Source organism: Bubalus kerabau, chromosome 6 (genome assembly GCF_029407905.1).
Source record: "Bubalus kerabau isolate K-KA32 ecotype Philippines breed swamp buffalo chromosome 6, PCC_UOA_SB_1v2, whole genome shotgun sequence".
Classification (NCBI taxonomy): domain Eukaryota; kingdom Metazoa; phylum Chordata; class Mammalia; order Artiodactyla; family Bovidae; genus Bubalus; species Bubalus kerabau.
The window spans coordinates 52020024-52035096 of NC_073629.1; the positions used below are offsets into that span (position 1 = coordinate 52020024).

Consider the following 15073-nt stretch of genomic DNA (forward strand, 5'->3'; position numbering starts at 1 on the left):
GCAATAGCTTTATGAAATGTATTTATTAAAGACTAAGACTTTAAAGTTGAAATTACTCCTTTTTCCATGGGTTGCAGAATGGATATTGTGCTAGCAGGCATGAAGACATTAATCTCATTTTATATCTTCCTTAAATCTTTTAAGTGACAAAGTACATTGTCAGTGAGCAGTAGTAATATTTTGAAAGTAATCTTTCTTCTGAGCAATAAATCTCAAGAGTAGGGTTAAAGTGTTCAATAAACCATGTTATAAACAAATATGCTGTCAAGGTTTTATTGTTCCATTTATACAGCATAGGCAGAGTAGATTTGGTATGATTCTTACAGACCCTATGATTTTTGGAGCAGTAAAAATTAAGCATTAGTTTCAGCCTCAAGCCACCAACTGTATTAACTCTTGAGAGTTGGTCTGTCCTTCGAAGCTTTGAAGCCAGGCATTTTCTCCTCTAGCTGTGAAAGCCTAGGTGGCATCTTGTTGCAGTATAAGTCTATTTTCATCTACATTGAAAATCCTTTGGTTAGTGTAGGTATGTTCATTAATTACCTTCCTGTGCTGTGCATAGTCACTGAGTTGTGTTCAACTGTTTGCAACCTCATGGACAGTAGCCCACCAGACTCCTCTGTCCATGGGGATTCTCCAGCCAAGAATACTAGAATGGGTTGCCATGCCTTCCTCTAGGGGATCTTCCCAACCCAAGGATCGAACCCAGGTCTCTTGCATTGCAGGCAGATTTTTTACCATCTGAGCCACAAGGGAAGCCCAAAATTACCTTCGGAGATTTTCTGAATCACTGCAGCTTCTACATCTGCACTTGCTGCTTCACCTTGCACTGTTAGGTCTGGGATTGGCTGCTTTTTCAACCTTATGAGCCAACATCTACTAGCTTCAAACTCGTTTTGCAGCTTTCTCACCTCATAGCCTTAATTAAATGGACGAGTCAGGGCCTTGCTCTAGATTACATTTTGGCTTAAGAGAATGTTGTGGTTGGTTTGATCTTCTATCCAGACCACTAAAACTGTCTCCATATCAGCAATAAGGCTATTTCACTTTCTTATCATTCAGGTGTTCAGTAGAGTAGCTCTTAAATTTCCTTCAAGAACTTTTCCTTTGCATTTAGGCTAACTTGCATTTAGGCTAATTTTGGCACAAGAGGCCTAGCTTGGCCTCGACATGCTTCCTCACTAAGCTTAATCAATTCTAGCTTTTGATTTAAAATGAGACTTGTATTACTCTTCCTTTTACTTGAATACATTGTAGGGTTATTAATTGGCCTAGTTTCAGGACTATTGTGTCTCAGGAACTAGGGAAGACCAAGGAGAGGGAGAGAGACAGAGGAATGGCCAGACAATGGAACAGTCAAAACACACATACTTTTCAAGTTCACTGTCTTCTGTGAGCATGGTTCATGGTGCCCCTAAACAGTCAGTTAATGATAATAACATCAAAGATCACTGATCACAGATCACCCTGAAAAATATATAATAATGAAAGCTTGAAATTTTGGAGAATGATCAAAATGTGACACAGATGTGAAGTGAATAAATGCTGTTGGAAACATGGTGCTGATAGACTCACTTGACACAAAGTTGCCACTAGCCTTCACTATGTAAAAAAATGCAGTAAAGTGAAGTGCAGTAAAATGAGGTATGCTTGTATATTTTCCCCCCCATTTCTACTCTTTTTTAAAAACTTGGATTTTGAAATTGTTAACTATAGATTTAAATTGTATTAATTCTAATAATATGATTTCTTTTTGTTTTGCTGCATACTTGTGAAATATTAATGGAAACTGAAGTCTGTAAATACTCAGTAATTCCATATAGAGAACAGAGAAAGAGCATACCAGTGCTCTCAAACTAGCAGGGTTTGTTCCAAGTGCCTGGAAATAGTGAATGGAAATCAAAGTTAAAAATAGGTATTTAAAATGTGTAATGGCTAATTTTTGTAGTATCAAGGTACTAGGAAAATAAATACTACATGTATGTATCAACCTGTTATTTAAAGCCTTTATCATGTTTTCTTTTGCTTCTTAGAAAACACAGAACAAATGGTTTACAGGACCACAGCTGATTTCCCTTCTGGATTTGGTACTCGTTCTCCCAGAGGGTGCTGAAACAGATCTACTGCAAAACTCAGATAGGTGAGGTGACCATTACTAAGGTTCACATAGTAAATTCAGAATAAAATGGGAAACCCCTGTTTTGGGAACCTAAACTAAAATAAAACATACTTTCCTGTGATTTTATAGTTAATGGTTAGTTCATAAAATTACATATTTACATGTTTAAATAATTTTTGTTGTTGTTTAGTTGCTTATATGTTTGGATTTTATTGTTTCATTTTCCAAGACATACATCTTTTTTTTTCATATACAATATGTAATTTTACTTTTAGTATTACTAGAATGAATGTTGAGATATAGTTGTATATAAAAGGAATCTTAAAATTCAAGAAGATGGTATTCTCAAACATTAAAGATAACAAGTCTCCCTTGGTGGAGAAGGCAATGACACCCCACTCCAGTACTCTTGCCTGGAAAATCCCATGGACAGAGGAGCCTGGTGGGCTGCAGTCCATGGGGTCGCTAAGAGTCGGACACGACTGAGCGACTTCACTTTCACTTTTCACTTTCATGCATTGGAGAAGGAAATGGCAACCCACTCCAGTGTTCTTGCCTGGAGAATCCCAGGGACGGAGCAGCCTGGTGGGCTGCCGTCTCTGGGGTCGCACAGAGTCGGACACAACTGAAGTGACTTAGCAGCAGTAGCAACAGCAGCAGTCTCCCTTGGGGAAAAAGAGAATAGTAATTTTCACAATTAAATTTTGTGAACTTGGAGAATGAGAGTAATAAATTATGCTAAGGGAGGAAGATATGTGATAAAATATTTTAAAGGAAAAGTTTTGGATGCCCAAACATAATTGGAGAAATATACCCAAGGTTTTAACTTAACCTTTATTCACTGAAATTGCTGATTATGTAAAATTGTACTGTAAGTAACAAATCATATTTTTTTAATTAACAGGATAATGGCTTCGTTGAATTTATTGAGGTATTTGGTTATCAAAGATAATGAAAAAGACAATCAAGTAAGTGAATTTTTTTAAAAAGAAACTATTATTCAAATGCGTAAGGAATGTTTTTTTATTTTCTTATCAGTATCTACTTAAGCCAGTGAGTAGTATTTTACCCAGTTGCAATAAGTGCCAACAATTATTCTTTAAACTAGAAGTTAATTCCCAGGAGTCCTGACCACCCCACATCCAACTGCCCTTTCCTTTTCCTGTTGTGCCTCTGTGCTCTTGCTGTGAGCATCACTTAGCTCTGTTACGTAGGTAAGTTGCAGCTCCTGAGTTAACTAACCTTTTGAAACTCAACATATGTTTGCTTATCTTGTTCATTAACCTTCACCTATATAGCTCATGATTTACGTCTGAGCTATACAAAATAAAATAATCTGATATCCCCCTCATCGGACTTAACAAATTGAAGCATTTTCAGCACTAAATCTGTTAACAGCACCTTTGGAATAATGTGTAGGAAGTTGAAATTTTTAAAAATAGTGCACCATAAGAGGTATTCAATAAGCAGAAAACTATTTGAGGGAGATTTGTCATACAGTAAAATTATATTTGCTTTTTATCTTCTCTTTCTACTTAACTCTAATAGTTGCTTTCTCTATATGTGTCATCTTATTAACTGTAACTACCTGAATTACATGCATGATTAAGCTTTTTAGAAAGTAATAAATGAAATGAAAGTAATTGAGTTTTATATAAGAATCCCAGAGCCTTTTTTTTTTTTCTTTAAAGTAAATCATGATTTGGGATCAAACATTTATGGAGAAAGTAGCAGTAGATTTTTGACTGAATCTATTAGATCCAGTGATCTGACTTCCCATTCATTGCTCTTCAGCCAAAGATAGTTATGTGCTATCACTGACTAGTGGATACTCTAAACAAGGATGCTTTTTTTTCTAACGTTTTTTCAAACATAAAGCCAAGTTGAAAGAATTTCAGAGTGATCGCTGTTTTATGCACTGCAGAGATTCTACTGTTAACATTTTACTCTGCTATTATCACTTATCCATCTCTCTATCCTCTACCCATCCTTCAGTCTCTCTTTATTTTTTGATGCAGTTCAGGGTAAACTACAAACATCATCATACTTTCCCATAAATACTTCAGCACATATTTCATTCAAAAGAGTTAAATACTTGTGTATAATTTTTCTTTGAGTTAAAGTTCACATAAAATCTAATGCCCAAATTTTAATTATACATTAACTGAGTTTTAACAAATGCTTAAATCTCTTATCCAAATCCTTATCAAATATAGAACATTACTAACATCACGAGAAGCTCCCTTTTCCCCTCCCAGTTAATGCTGATGTCATCATTCCACACCCATCCCTAGCCCCTGACAACTCTATCCTGTCTGGGTGCTATCGTATATTCTTCACTATGCTATCAGTGCTCTTTAGTTTTATTTTTCATAGATGATGTTAGCACAGGAAGGATCTATAACATGCACAAGGGCATATAATTAGCAAGAAGCAGAAATAGCCATGACCAAATGTAGTGACTGGAACTTCCTCTTTTTTTTTTTTTTGTAGTAAATTCAGGAGCAGTGGAAGCCCTGAGGCTTCCGAAAAGTGTCCTTAAAGTATGGTATGAGTTTTTACTTTCTTCAGGAAGAGGCCATATCTAGAAATGATCTGATTTGTCTGACAGGGTGAGAAAGCATCCTCTTGATTAGGAGGGATAGATTTATTATTAGTAGGTATGGAGCACAGTGTACCACAGGGGTAGCAAAGAGAGGGAAGGCAGAGCAGTTTTAGCATTATGCAGTGTCTACTCTGATATCCACAGATAATACCTCACATTTATTTAGTTTGAATATTATATAGTAAAGAAAAGGATATAACCAGCTTATAAGACTGCCTTCTTATGTAAGTTTTAAAATTTTTTTCTTAAGAATCAAATATTCCAAAGTATTGCCATGCAGGTTACCGTAAGAATCATCATACCAAGGAAACTGGCAAAAAAACAAAACAAAACAAAACACCAATCCAAGATGGTAACCTAACACCTTTGAGGCAGCTTGTTCATCATGGAAGCATTTCTACCAAGTGCAGTCACAGTAGGTCCTGAATATAAATGAGAGGCATATCTGTCTGCTGTGGTTAACAAGAAAGTAAGAGGTTCTGAGTTTTTAGAAATACTTGATTAAAGGAGAAACAAAATGATATTCTAATGATGCTGAATTGTGAGTAGTTTTATTCAAAAGGACTCCTATTAGTACCTGTCTTTGAGTTAAATATGCTGTGGTGGTAACTAGTCAGATAAAAAGCTGAAAAGCCATCAAAAAAGTGTACAGAAAAACTAAGAACAGGATCATTAAAATATAAAACAAGGTGATTCATAATTGAATAATGATCCATTTCTTTTCCTGCTGTTTTGGGTTACTGTCATCTGACTTTCTTCATAAATCATTCCCTTCCTCTTTGCATAATAGGCTTCTTCATTATAGTCTCTTAATCTTCATAATAGTCTCTTCATCTCTTTGCATAATAATTTAAAAGCACTTTCCCCACACTTCAGTTTCACGTAACTTCTTGGACCTTGAAACTCCATCTCTCTCTACTGATCAAACCAACTTAATTTTTAGACTAGTGTTCACTATTATTTGGTAGGTATCTTTATATAAGTGTTAATTGTTTAATTACAGTAATTTATTCTAATACACAGCATATAATAATTTATCGCTCACCTTCTAGCTACTCATTTCCTTACCTATCCCTGCTTACCTATTTTTTTTTTCCTAAATAATTTGTCATTGTAATATGTAGAAAGCAGGATCAAGAGAAACAATGTAAGACTGTAAAGGCCAGAAGTGTGTATCAGGAACTTTAAAAAATTGAATTATGTAATGTACACATATATGCTTTTCATTTAGGATAGAACAATAAATACCTGGGATACGTCCACGTACATATAGTTCTATATAATCCACATTTTAGGTTCTCATTTAAATTGTTTCTTTCTCCAAGATTAAAACATATACCTTGTATGTTATTTACAGAGCCAAATGACTTAAGGTTATAACATTCCTTAATATTACAAGTGATAAAGTTCTACAATATTATTTCATAAATAAGACATGATACACAAATTAGAAGGGAAAAACTGGGTCTTATTCATTTCCTTCCTTTTATTTCTATAGTATCATGGTTGACTGTGTCCTTTGCAAGGTCCCTTTCCTCACAATAAATTTCACTATGGTATAAAACTGCCTTTCTATTTTGTGCAACAAGCTGCAGTGAAATTTGAAATGTATAGTTAAGCTCTAAAACTGAAATGGTCTCAGTACTCTACCAGTGTGTTGCTTGGGTATAAAATTTTAAAGTAAGCACTTGTGAACATTTCAAATTTTTATCCTTATAACTATTTTTAAAAATCTTGTTACTTTTTTCTAGACATTGAAGTAAAATATGATTTTCTTTGTATTGTTTTTTTTTCCATAAATCTAATAATCTTAAAGAATCCCCCTGCAATGCAGGAGATGCAGGTTCAATCCCTGAGTCAGGAAGATCCCCTGGAGGAGAGCATGGGAACCCACTCAAGTAGTCTTGCCTGGAAAATTCCATGCCAGAGAAGCCTAGTGGGTTATAGTCCATGGGGTCGCAAAGAGTCAGACACAGCTGAGCAACTGAGTACACATGCACACCATCTTAATGTAAAAGAGAGAAAATATTCTTGTTTCCACAGCTTCTTCACTCCTACGTGTTTCTAAAAAAAATATTACTGTTATTCATCACAAGAAAAATTTGTGAAATTATGCAGAACTGAATGTGAACAAATTTTCTTTAGCCTCATTGTGGCACATTTTATTACCTTATTGTAAGTTTTAGATTATGGACTGTGTATTAAATTATTGCCATTAAGAGAAACTAAAGTCTTTTATTGAAGTCTTTTATCTTAGGGGGTCTTTATTAGACCTTCTAGAGTTACACTGTCCAATAGACAGTAGCCACACATGACTATTAAATTTTAAATTAATTTTTAAGTTTTTTAAATTAAAAATTCAGTTCCTCCTTGGCATTGGACAGCATCATTCTAGATCACTGTTTCTCAGCATATGGGTCTAATAAAAATTACCTGGATATCTTACATAATTCAATTTTTAGAAATTCCTAATATGTACTTGTTTAGATTGATATTAAAAATGGGTGAAGACACAATATGTTAACTAAAAAGGAAGTATAAATACAGCACAGATTGAAGAACAAAAGGAAAGTTACATGAAAACATTCCAATAAAATTTGAAACTTCAATAAAATGGAATTTGTTAGAAAATATAACAAAACTGTAACAATCTAAGAGAAATCACAGGGCAGATAATTTTTACCATAATTTCAAAAAACATATACTCAAGTCTCATACAAAACATTCAAAAGACTAGAAAAAGTGTAGTTGTGTCTAAATGTTATGTTTAGTAAAGTATGACCTTAATACCCAAACAGTCTAGGATAGTGTGCTTCAGTGAAATTACAGGCTCTCCCACATTGCAGGCAGATTCTTAAGAAGCTGAACCACCAGGAAAGCCCAAGAATACTGGAGTGGGTAGCCTATCCCTTCTCCAGCAGATCTTCCTGACCCAGGAATCGAACTGGAGTCTCCTGCATTGCAGGCAGATTCTTAACCAGCTTAGCTACTCAGGGAAACAGATATATAGATAATAATATTACCAAAACCAGATCTAGCAAAAAAAATTTGTTATAAGTCATCAAACTCAGTTGGATTCATTCTGGTAATATAAGGTAATGTAATTTCATAGGTTAAAGTAGAGGAAGTACTTGATTGTATCAATAGTTATAGAGAAAAAGCATTTAATACATTCAGTATATAATCATGATAAAAATATTAGTCCACCGGAAAATAATATAACAAAAAATATGAGATACTTAGGAAAATATGTAAAAATATGTGTAAAACTTTATGAGGGGAAAAAAGGGGGGAAGAATGGGACTGTTCAATAGATGATGATGATGGGTAATTTGTCATACATATGGGAAGGGGGGAATTAAGATGCCTGTGTCACATAATATACAAAACAAAATTCCAAATAGATTAAAGACTTAACGTTGAAAAGGAATTTAGAGATTTTTAGAATACTGTGTAACCTAAGGGTAGAGAAGACTTTCTTAAGTAAAGAAGCACTAACCACAAATGAATAGATTGATGAAACTAAGAACATTGAAACTAAAACCTATTCAAGGAAAGAAAATGCATACAAACTGAAAAAGCCACAAAAAGAAAGAGAAAAAAACCCAAAATACTTCCTCCACCCAATAGTTAGTATCAAAAAATCAGATAACTATAAAGCAAGAATCAAGACCACAAATCAGAAAAACAAGTAAAGGATACAGATATTGTAAGGCAGCTCACAGAAGAGGAAACTCAAGTGGCCAATAACCACAAGACAGTATTCCCAATACCAGCAGTGTTTATGCAAGCGTAACTTAAAACTGCAGCGAGATACTATTTCACAGCCATCGCAGTGGCAAATGGTAAAAAGGTAGATAGCATAGGTTAGGATACAGAACAGTGATGACACGAAGTAGATAACCATTTTTGGGCAATGATGGAGGAGCCTGGTGGGCTGCAGTCCATGGGGTCGCTGGGAGTCGGACACGACTGAGCGACTTCACTTTGACTTTCCACTTTCATGCATTGGAGAGGGAAATGGCAACCCACTCCAGTGTTCTTGCCTGGAGAATCCCAGGGACGGGGGAGCCTGGTGGGCTGCCGTCTATGGGGTCGCACAGAGTCGGACACGACTGAAGCAACTTAGGAGGAGGAGGAAGAGTGAAATTGAATAAATATTGTTAACTCAGCACCTTCTGTTTTAAGGCATCTTAATGAGTCCTTAAATCAATTTACTGATTTAGACTGGCAAGTTTTACAAAATGAAATAGAATATAATTGAGGTTGTTTGCACAGATTCTTAGTTACAGATATTGCAGCAAATTTTGTGGTCACTTGCAAAGAACAAGGTTTGAAAATGGAGGGGATATGACAGATTGGCTAGGAATAAGATGTGTGTTGCTTTCCAATATCTCTGACATATTCAACGGTCAGTTAGCAGAAAGGCTATGATACTGTACACTTTAATTTTATAGTAACATAGTATATGGTTAAGTGGGAAGCAAACTGTCCCTCCTATCAGTAAAATTGTGAACGTTCACAAATTATTTTAATCTGTGTATTTTCAGAATGAACTTTGAGGGAGAAAACTTTTTTTCCAAATTCATGACAATAAGAAAAATAAGTGAAAAATATAGAAACATTCACTTTCAACTGTTGATCTGAAACTGTAGATAGTGCCAATATTCAGAAAAATACTGACCCTACAATTAGTAGACTTAGCCTTAATTTGAACTACATTCTAAAAAGGAAGAAAATGAATATAACTTTAAAGCTAAGATTATTTAAGATGGTTTCATCAAAAGTAAATACCCAATGAAAATGATAGTCTAAAATAAAATTTTTCTTGCAAATGAAAGCTAAAAACCTTCCAAATTAGACATCTAGAAACAACATTCTGAACTTGTGAATGAGGCCCCATAATGGTTTGAAAGATGAAAAGTTACCAACATTCTTCTAGTCTCATTATCAGCATATATAATTATATATTTTTTAGCAAATGTGAAAAATCACTCAGTTTGGCCTGCAAAGTTTATTTTTTCAGCAAATACAGTGTTGGATTATGTCTATTGATTTATTTAAAAGTATGTCTTAATGGTAACATGATGTTTTAGAAAATCTATATTGCAAAACATGGATGCAAAGGTTCTGATGCTTCTTGATGAAACATAAATTGTGTAGCACTTAAATTGATATCTGGTACTTACAAAACCATATGAGATTGTTTCACCTTAACCTTTATATACATCTAGAGATTAGCTATATTTACTGAATTGGAAGCACACCGGGGGTCACTAAAAGTAGAAAGTTTACAGCAATAAGTGACAGAGCAGAACTATGAGCAATTACCTTCTTAAACTGTCAGAAGCACTAGCAAGTTGTTTTAAGTCAGCTGGAAAATTTTGGTATTCAAGGAAATCCCTCGGATATAACTATATTATAAAAGTGGTGAAAATTGTTAATTTTAGCAGTTCACTGATAAGCCAAACTCTTGAAACTTTTTTCAGTGATTGGATCTAAGCATGACCAATGTATCATATCAGAGTTCATTTATTGTTCCTTTGGAAAGTTCGAAGTAAGGCATAAGAACTCAAGGATAATATACATGTTTTTCTAGTTGAAAAGCAATCTTATTTGACAGTTATTTTCAAAGATAATATTGAGTGGCAAAATTGACATATGTATCTGATTTTCTGGCACGCCTAAGACATAAAAATTGAAACCACAGGAAAACATGAGTGTATTTTTCATATGTTAAACTTATCTGTCAGTTGTAGAAGACATTACTGTTACAGAAGGAAACTATCATCATTTTGATAATAAGATTTCAAATAACTTCTATTACTAATTAAGAGTGAACGAAAATTTGTTCAACTTAGACCAACATTTTTTAAAGGAAACTATCCTATATTCTGGACATAAGTCTTTTATTAGGTATGGTTTTTATATTTTCTTCCAGTTTGTGGCTTATATTTTCATTATCTTAATAGAATTTTTTAAAGAACAGAAATGTTAAATTTTGAGGAAGTCCAGCATATAAATTCTATTCTTTTCAATCATTTATATTTCTTTGGATTCTAACAAATCTTTGTTTTAACCCAAGATCACAGATTTTCTAGTAGAAGTTTTATTGTTTAGATTTTTATATTTATACTTATGATTGACTTCAAGTAAATTTTTTATATGGTGAAGTATGGGTTAAGGTAGTTTTGTTTTGACTCCAGCAGTATTTGTTGAAAAGGCTATACTCAAATTGTCTTGTCACCTTTGTCAAAGATCAAAAAGATCATATAAGTATGGGTATATTTTTGGATTCTATTCTGTTCCATTGAACTGTCTTCTTTCACCAGTACCACACTATCTTGATTACTGTAACTTTATAGTAAGTCTTACGTGTGAGTATGCCAACTTTGTTCTTTAAAAAAAATTTTGGCTTTTCTAGATCCTTTGCTTCTCCATTTGAATTTTAGAATAATTCTGTCTTTCTACCTGTAGAGGAACAACATTCCTGTTTTTCTGCTCTACTCTCAACACTTAACCTCATTTTTTTGTACTTTTGGTTACCAAATGTGCAGAGATTTTCCCATATCGAGGAATTTTTTGACACCAAGTAGATGTCCTACAATTCAGTCCCCTTATGACACTCTTCCTGGAGATAGCATCAGATTACAGAGGCTAAGGGCTCAGTCCCACAACATTACCTCCCTTCCCTCTTCAGATGCCAATCACAAGTCCAGGTATTGATCTGACTTCTGACAGACTGGCTAAAACAGGTTCTCACAACCCCCTCCTCAGGTTCAATTAATTTGCTAAAGTTGTTCACAGAACTCAGAACATTTTACCTACTAGATCACTGGTTTATTGGAAAAGGATGTAACTTAGCACAGCGAGATGAAAGAGATGCATAAGGCAAGGTGTGTGGGAAGGGGCACTAAGTTTTCATGCCCTCCCTTGAAACTACTTTCCCAGCACCTCTACCTGGTCATCAACCAGGAAGCTCTCTGAACCCCATTCTTTTGAGTTTTTTGGAGGCTTCATTACATAAGCGTGGTTGATTAAATCACTGGTCACTGGTGACAGCTCAGTCTCCAGCCCCTCTCTCCTACCAGGAGTTTGTGGTGAGAGGAGTTGACAGTTATAACCCTCTAATCACACAGTTCCTCTAACAGCCAGCCCCCATTCTTATTAGGGGCTTTCCAACAGTTACATTCCTGGATGAAAGAGCTTCTTACGAATAACAAAATACACTTTGACCAGTCTTCACTTAGGAAATTCAAGCGTTTTAGGAGCTCTTTGCCAGGAACAGGATGTAGACCAGTACTAGTGCTCTTTGGGGGTGGGGGAAGAAAACACACCACCAAGGGGCACGAGGGAACTTCTGGGGTCATGAGACGATCTTCAGAGTGGTGGTGGCTGTACTGCTGTATATCTTTGTCAGAACTCGGAACTGTGCAGCTACAAGAGTTTACCGAATGTAAATGATGCCCCAACACACCAGACCTTAAGAATGTGTAGAAAGAAAAGGACCAGGCTCAATACCAGAATAGATGTCAGTGACTCCAAGCACACCATCGTTGTTAATGTTTATTTTGGAATTATTTTGGGGGTTTTCTGTATTATATTTAAATATTGATAGAATTATATTTGATATTATAAATAGAACATTTTGTAAGACATTTGTTTCAGCTATATAAATGTGTGTTGAGTTGTGATATAAATTATATTTCTTACTGTGGGCCATGGTAAAAATATTTTGAAAAATGCTACCCTAGAAAAACTTATCCCATGTGAACAGGAAGAGATATGCAGCAGTTTCAGTGAGCACTGTATGAAATATTTAAGAAAACTAGTAATAGGATACATCGTATAGTGGGATGCCTGTATATCAGTTAAAGTGAAAAGATTAGCGCTATAACATAAATAACCCTCAGAAACACAGGACTGAACAAAAGGGAGCTAAAGTAGGATCCTTTGATATCATTTATATATTTTTAAACATGCAGCATTGGGATGTATAAATACATTAACTGCTAAAGCCTCAAGCTTTAGAAAATTTTGCATAGTTAATGCCTTACTCTTGAATAAAGAGGGCTTCAACCATATCTGTTTTTTTAAGTAAATAGGGCAAGATGTGTGCATTTGACAAAGCTTAGTGTGAGTATAAAGGTGTTTTCTCTGTACTCTTTATGTTTGAATGTGTTTTAATCTGTAGAGGGTCATCAGTACCTGCAGCCTTGAAAGCCATCTGTGATATTGGGTGGTAGCAGTGGGTTCTACTTTTAAGCTTAGAGGAAAGGGAAAGAAGGTTTTAAAAAGTGGGTGTGGGGATAGAGAAAGGTGAAAGAAAAGGCTGGAGAGAGAGGGAGGAACGTAAGAAGTGAAACCGGTGGGTGCGTATGGTTGCGTAACATGCTTGATATGCTGTGTGACTATCCTCGGAAGTTTCTACTGCACTAACGCATAACCCACGTTTTTCATGTAAGGACAAAAAACTTAGGATTTCAATGGATGTTTAAAAATGTCTTTTAAAGTATACAGTTGAAACTGGTTCATTGTTTAAAAATCAGGATAATTAAGCAAAAAGAAAATAAAATCTCACCATTTATTTTTGATATTATAGTGTATACCCTTTTAGGCTTTATACCAGCAAATCTGTACATATTTTTTTTAAAAGATCATATTATAGGAGTCATACTGCAGCCTTTTTATTTGCTTTTTTACCACTCGCCAGTATGTACTGAAGAGTAGTACTATTTTAACAGCAGTGTAGTGTTCCATTGTGTGGATATGGAAGTTACCCCACTCCTGATGTGAAAAACTGTCATTATTTCCAATTTTTCACTATTTAAACATTTTTATAAACATATCTACAGTGAAATCATTACAACATACATCTTTTAATTCCCCAGGTTAAGTTCATAGATGATGAGTGGAAAAGTATGCATGTTTTTGAGATTGTGAATTCTTGATAGTTCCTCAAGAACTCCACTTTTCCTCTTGATATAGGAATAATGAGAAAGGACAGATTTAAATTAAAGGGATATATGTGACAGTGAAATTATAAATTATTCAACACAGATACGTGTAGATTTTATTTTTGAGGGCTGTATATGTTAAATGTTATATAGTACTTGGATCAAAATAAGCTCAATTACAAAATAGGTTTTCATATGATCCAGTTCCAGTTAAAGATAATTGGATTCCTAAGTTTTCATTTTTTGCCTAAGCTACTTTCCTTTGTAATAAGTAACTGGAAACTGAGCAATACCAATGAATTTTCTTTTTCTTCTTAAAAAAAAAAAAAAAACTAAGACTTTATGATTCCCTTTTAGTACTATAGGAAGAAATGCTCTTAGAACAAAAATCTTTAATACGAATGACAAAATAATCCTAAGCTGTCCCAGACAGGTAAAATCTCCATCTTTATTGATCACCAAGAAAGTCTTAAGTCAGCTTTGTGTTAGAAGTTTCCATCAATAGAGAAGGAATAGAATTCTCTGGCACTAGATCTGTGACAAGGATATCATTTGAAAGATAAGGAGTTGAAGGGGACTTACAACATAGAGTCATTGTGGGGATGGTTTATAAGAGAATGTCTCAGACTATGTGGATTATTTTCAGATAATTTTCTCATGGATAAAACTTGAAGTTACAGATCTCAAAACCAGAAGCTGTCCAAATGGCACAATAATGAATATGCTAAACAAGTGTGTTTTTGTTTTGACTGGTATTTACATACAATAACTAGATGTAGTAATGAATGTATTAATAAACAGTCTACTCTGCTCTGAAAGGCAAAGATCATGTCTTACTCATTTCTGTTTCTCCAACACTCAGCACTTGTTTAATACTCAGTTCAGTTGCTCAGTCATGTCTGACTCTTTGCGACCCCATGAATCACAGCACACCAGGCCTCCCTGTCCATCACCAACTCCCGGAGTTTACCCAAACTCACGTCCATTGAGTCAGTGATGCCATCCAGCCATCTCATCCTCTGTCGTCCCCTTCTCCTCCTGCCCTCAATCCCTCCCAGCATCAGGGTCGTTTCCAATGAGTCAACTCTTCGCATGAGGTGGCCAAAGTATTGGAGTTTCAGCTTCAGCATCAGTCCTTCCAATAAACACCCAGGACCGATCTCCTTTAGGATGGATCTCCTTGTAGTCCAAGGGACTCTCAAGAGTCTTCTCCAACACCACAGTTCAAAAGCATCAGTTCTTCGGCGCTCAGCTTTCTTCACAGTCCAACTCTCATATCCATACATGACCACTGGAAAAACCATAGCCTTGACTAGACAGACCTTTGTTGGCAAAGTAATGTCTCTGCTTTTGAATATGCTATCTAGGTTGGTCATAACTTTCCTTCCAAGG

At 35.1% G+C, this 15073-nt stretch overlaps 1 protein-coding gene across 5 annotated transcripts in view; it reads left to right on the plus strand.

The window, feature by feature from the left end:
- The window catches only part of GLMN (glomulin, FKBP associated protein), a 45178-nt gene that overhangs the window by 27911 nt on the left and 2194 nt on the right, over window positions 1–15073 (plus strand). For 3 of the 5 annotated variants that reach the window (XR_008715780.1, XM_055585161.1, XM_055585160.1), the window contains exons 15-16: window positions 2034–2140; window positions 3024–3087. Coding sequence is in view for 4 of the 5 variants with exons in the window: in XM_055585161.1 (XP_055441136.1) it covers window positions 2034–2140; window positions 3024–3087 (171 nt within the window). In the remaining variant the exon portion in view is untranslated. Of the gene's footprint in view, window positions 1–2033; window positions 2141–3023; window positions 3088–4612; window positions 5148–6540; window positions 6926–15073 lie in introns of those variants that run through there. The other 2 variants (XM_055585162.1, XM_055585163.1) reach the window with 2 other exon arrangements.